The 5440-nt window shown below is 40.1% G+C and overlaps 1 protein-coding gene across 1 annotated transcript in view; it reads right to left on the reverse strand.

The window, feature by feature from the left end:
* Nucleotides 1–1088: 1088 nt before the first annotated feature.
* LOC128318101 (uncharacterized) overlaps nucleotides 1089–5440 on the reverse strand; it is a 6035-nt gene continuing 1683 nt past the window's right edge. Inside the window, exons 3-6 of the mRNA XM_053233216.1 lie at nucleotides 5321–5435; nucleotides 4919–5212; nucleotides 4499–4614; nucleotides 1089–3978 (exon numbers count right to left, since the gene is read on the reverse strand). Coding sequence (XP_053089191.1) covers nucleotides 3832–3978; nucleotides 4499–4614; nucleotides 4919–5212; nucleotides 5321–5435 — 672 coding nt within the window. The 3' untranslated portion in view covers nucleotides 1089–3831. The remainder of the gene's footprint in view (nucleotides 3979–4498; nucleotides 4615–4918; nucleotides 5213–5320; nucleotides 5436–5440) is intronic.

Here is a 5440-nt window from a genome sequence, read left to right on the forward strand (position 1 = left end):
TACTGTTTTCAGGCACGTTTGATTAAAATCACCCGCTATGATGTACACTCCGTCTGGATGAGTTCGTTGGTGTTTATTTACGGAAGTGAATAGCATTAGCGTCTGCTGGAGTGTACACAGCAGTCACTATCACTGCTGTTAGCTCTCTTGGTAAATAAAATGGTTTACAAATAACCGTCAGCATTTCTAAGTCAGGGGACCAGTACCTGTCTATGATTTTACCAATCATTGTGCACAAAGATGCAAAGTCCCCCTCTTCTGCTCTTACCCGAGTCTTTGTTTCTGTCCTGCCAGTGGATTGTCGTCCTGCTAGCTGAATCGCAGCATCGGGAATTAGCGTGTGAAGCCAGGTTTTGGTTCATTCACATTACCATCACGCAGCAATCCCGAACGAGACGATTTGCTGTGATTTGTAGCTCGAACTCATCCATTTTGTGTGTCATAGATCTGGCTTGGTGAGAAAGATGCTCGGAAGTGGTGGTTTAAACGGTTGTTTACATAGCCGAATAAGTAGGCCTGCCCGGGATCCTCGTTTTTGTTTCCTCTCCCCCCGCTGCCTCCTCTGGCTTGTTCATTAAGGATCTAAAACCAGACCTGGATTTCTGTAAAGCTGCTTTAGCACAATGTCTATCGTTAAAAATCACTATATAAATAAAATTGCATTGAGTGAAATCTGGCCAGTCTGGGTTTATATCAGATCTGATCTCACAGCACAGGTGAAATAACATCACAGTCTGAAATCTTGTGTTGGCTTTAATAAAACTCAGCAGGTCCAAAGTGCCAGTGCTGAAACCACAGTGGAGGTCAGGAGGTATCTGACTGATTTACATATCTAGTGTTTAGCAGAGACTCTTATCCAGAGAGATTCATACCTCTAAGAACAGAAACCCACTGGAGTCCTGGAGGACAAATTCTGCTTCTTTTACAGATGCAATAATGAAGCAGCTGCAGACTTAATCTACATTTGAATAAAGACAGAGTAAAGTATAACATTAAATAAAAGGATAAATGTTTTAAAATATTGTCTGATGTTCCTAGTAAAAAGCCCCAGCAAAAGTTATTTCCCAAAATAAAAACATACAAGTATATTTGTGTTTTTCTGCATCTGTTTATTCCTGTATTCTTCTGAAAACGTCTGTTTATTCCTGTATTCTCCTTTGACTTATACAAACAAGTATTATACATCAACTATACAATCATCAATTATACACATCAACTGCAGAATGTAATAAATGAGCAAAGGAGGATTTTCTGATGTCACTTTCTGAAGACATCTTTAGTCAAGGCACCACAAATGACCTATTTACATATTTACATAATTCTATAATTTCTATCCAGAACACAGACAAAATTAATGTACATTTACATTTATGCCATTTTTGCAAATGCGGCATGACTTACAGAAGTGCTTTTAAATCTTTAGACCTTGGTTGAAGACTACCAGTGACTCAGCTGCTAGGACATCTAGAGGAAGTTTATTCCAATCATTCGGACACCTCAGCGCCAGAACTTTATTTCTGTATTCTTTTGACTTATACAAATAAATCTGGTATTTCTAGATTACACATCATCAACTGCAGAACATAATAAATAGGCAAATGTTAGAAAGAAGATAGCTGCTATCGGCTAACTCAAACATGAGCAAATAGTAGAGGTGGGAAATACACAAAAATATTAAAACATGATTGTGCGATACACGGCATGCAGCAGGAAATGTAGGTTTGGTAGGAAATTTACAGCAAAACAGCGCTGCATTTAAAAATAAACCTTTTAATTTGGTAATACTTTTATTTAATGTCTAAAAATTAGCAGTGAAAAGGAAAACAAATGTTTAAAAGAATTTTAAAAAAAAAGTTTAATAATCAAAACAGTAGAATATATATGTAACATGAGATCAGCTGTTTCCAGAATCTCAGTAGAGAGCTATTGGAACATCAACACTAACATTTTTACTCCAGCTGTGTTAAGGCCTGAGCGTATGTAACATGGAGATAACGTCTGTGAGCGCTGTGTGAAGATAAAACCACCTTCATGAGCTCACACACACTCTGCAGTTTCATAATGTTCGTGTTTTTCCCACCTGTCTGTTGTGTTTCCTCTCCCTGTGAGCTGCTCCATGTCAGTTTGAGCTGCTCAGTAACTTTCCCACTAGCTGGGTCTGATCAGTGTTTACTGGGTGTGTCCTCACACACACGTGCTCACTAGCTGGGACTGATCAGTGTTTACTGGGTGTGTCCTCATACACACGTGTTCACTAGCTGGGACTGATCAGTGTTTACTGGGTGTGTCCTCACACACACGTGTTCACTAGCTGGGACTGATCAGTGTTTACTGGGTGTGTCCTCATACACACGTGTTCACTAGCTGGGACTGATCAGTGTTTACTGGGTGTGTCCTCATACACACGTGTTCACTAGCTGGGACTGATCAGCGTTTACTGGGTGTGTCCTCATACACACGTGTTCACTAGCTGGGACTGATCAGTGTTTACTGGGTGTGTCCTCACACACACGTGTTCACTAGCTGGGACTGATCAGTGTTTACTGGGTGTGTCCTCATACACACACGTGTTCACTAGCTGGGACTGATCAGTGTTTACTGGGTGTGTCCTCATACACACGTGTTCACTAGCTGGGACTGATCAGTGTTTGCCCCTAATTTGGAAAACCCTTCAAGCTGGAAGTTGATGCCAGCAGTACTGGTGTGGGTCGTAACAGAGGACACACCCAGTAAACACTGATCAGTCCCAGCTATTTTATTATTATTTTTTTCCCTATTTTCAGTGTCATTAATTTTGTAGGACACTGAATAAAAGTATGATTAAACTCAGTTTCTCACAGTTTTTAAAATTAAACACAGCTGTTTTACTGGATGCCTATATTTCATAATGCACATTGTTTATCATGTATCACCGGACCAACATTTCTAAAGGGTGGGAATATTTATGCGCCACAAGGGGAAAAATGTTTTAGCTCGATTTGTAAATCATGTAGTTTGTGTCTAGTTCAATAAAATATTAACAGCTGAGAGGAATTAGAGAAACTGAAAGTGTAAAAGGCGCAGCTTCAGCAGCAGAGCAAACCGAGTTTTTAACCTTCACACAGGTGGGAAAAACATGAGCTTGCAGGGTTCACAAACCTGAACACTTCTGAAGAAAGTCAGAGCAGAAACAACGATGCAAAACAAAAAGTAATAATTCAAACATGCTGTATGAAGTTATAAATCTCTTCCCTCTGGTACTCCATTCTTATGTTTGAGCTTCAGGTTCTCTTCCTGCTTCATCATCATTTGTTTCTCTGGTAGTTTAGGCATTTCTGAGGTACCATTCCAGGTCTGGTCTCTTCCTGCTCCACTGTATGAGTTAATAGAGATGAAACGTATAAAATATCATTAGTATTTAATAATGTGACCTTGATGCCATCTGAACAGGTTCTGTTCTTAGAGGAGGTTCTTCTGAGACCAAAACACAAGGTTCTATTCTTAAAGGAGCTGGAAGCTCATCACATTGCTGAAGAACCAGGACTGAAGCAGATCCCAGAGAAGGACAGATGATGTGGTGCTCAGTGAAATCATCTCCAAAGGTAATATATGACAGGAGAAGCCTATAAGAAGATCTGATGAGGATATGTAACAGATAAAGGGATTAAAAAAAAGACTTGCAGTAGTCAGGTCTAGAACTGACAAACAGTATGAGGGAGGATTCCAGCAGATTCTGTAGTCAGGTCATATTCTTTTGGTGTTGTGAAGAACAAAGGGATGGAGAAATCATTTATTCCCGTCTTCCTACCTGAGTTTAGCTCTCTCCTTGCTCCAGAATCATGCTGTATGAAGTTATAAATCTCTTCCCTCTGTTACTCCATTCTTATGTTTGAGCTTCAGGTTCTCCTCCTGCTCCAACATGCTTTCGTTCTCTGGCAGGTCCCTCATTTGTATGGTGCCATTCCAGCTCTGGTCTCTTCCTGCTCCACTGCTGCTCCTCTGTACGACTTAATAGAGTTGAAACGTATAAAATATCATTAAAGTGCACATTATTAAATACTAATCACCAACTTCAAATCCTACACTCAATAAATTCATCACATCTCCTGAAAGGCTGAGGAATAAAATTAAGATGAATTCAGTTGAAAGTCTTTATTTATATAGAGACTGTAGAGGATTTGCTTCTCAGAGTGAGACTGGAGGAATTCAGTTTTAAAGAGTCAGAGCATCGTATGTAATGCTGAGTGTTCAGATAAATATTTAAAACTATTAATAATCTGATGTTTAAACACTTAACTGTTCTCTCTCAGTGATCATGTGAGAATACTGAATTAAACGTGGAACTATTCTGACAGTAAAAGTGTAATTTATAGGTGATAATTCTATTTATTTTGTGGAAGTGTGCATGCAGTGACTGAGTGGCGTCTAATCAGGGTGATGTGCTGTGGATTTTATTCTGGTTACGGCACACAGTCATGTGATCTCTGATGTCACGGAGCTGCATGTCGCTGGTACTTACTTCATCTCTTTGGCAGCGCCGATTCCTCAGGTAGCAGATTATCATCACAGGCAGCGCAACAAGCAGAAGAACCATCAGCACTATCAGGATAATCGCCCACACTGGTAGCGCTCTCTCTGTCTCAAACACACACACACACACTGTTAGCTTTACTGACTTTATCCTACACACACACACACACACACACTGTTAGCTTTACTGATTTTATCCTACACACACACACACACACACACACACACACACACTTTTAGCTTTACTGACTTTATCCTACACACACACACACACACACACACACTGTTAGCTTTACTGACTTCATCCTACACACACTTTGACTGCAAAAATCCTATTTATTTGTTAAAAGAGGATTTATATTTAAATGTTGAAGTTTCCACACGGACACCAATCACACTGAATACGTACCTCTCACTGATACTGAGTAAATATGAAGGTCTTCATTATTCTCCGTGTCCTGGACGATGTAAACTCCCCCATCAGTCAGCTTTACTCCTCTCAGTGTAAGAACTGTGTTAGTGAGTGATGTTCTCGGTGTGTATTCAGCTGTACAGTTTAGTGAGCTTCTATCCACAGTGCAGATCTGTTCACCATGTGGATCTGCTGAATCTTCACCCTTATAGATCACCTCCACTCGCTCTGATACGTGCAAATCCAGCTGCAGATCTTCACCAGCGTTTATCTGAACTGATGATGTCATGGCTGAGGAGAAAAAACACTCCACATCTTAACTGGGTGTAAATGTGATATAACACATTAAACCTAAATCAGTAAGAGTGTATAAGCTATAGAGCAGGTAAAGACACTTACTCTCGATGCTGAGACGCACGTCATTAATGTCTCTGTTACCACACTGACACGTGTATAAACCCCTCATACTGTAATCAGCTGCAGTGATGGTGAGGGTGAGATCTCCCTTCAGGTACTGAT

Source organism: Pangasianodon hypophthalmus, chromosome 4, assembly GCF_027358585.1.
Source record: "Pangasianodon hypophthalmus isolate fPanHyp1 chromosome 4, fPanHyp1.pri, whole genome shotgun sequence".
NCBI classification, from domain to species: Eukaryota; Metazoa; Chordata; class Actinopteri; order Siluriformes; family Pangasiidae; genus Pangasianodon; species Pangasianodon hypophthalmus.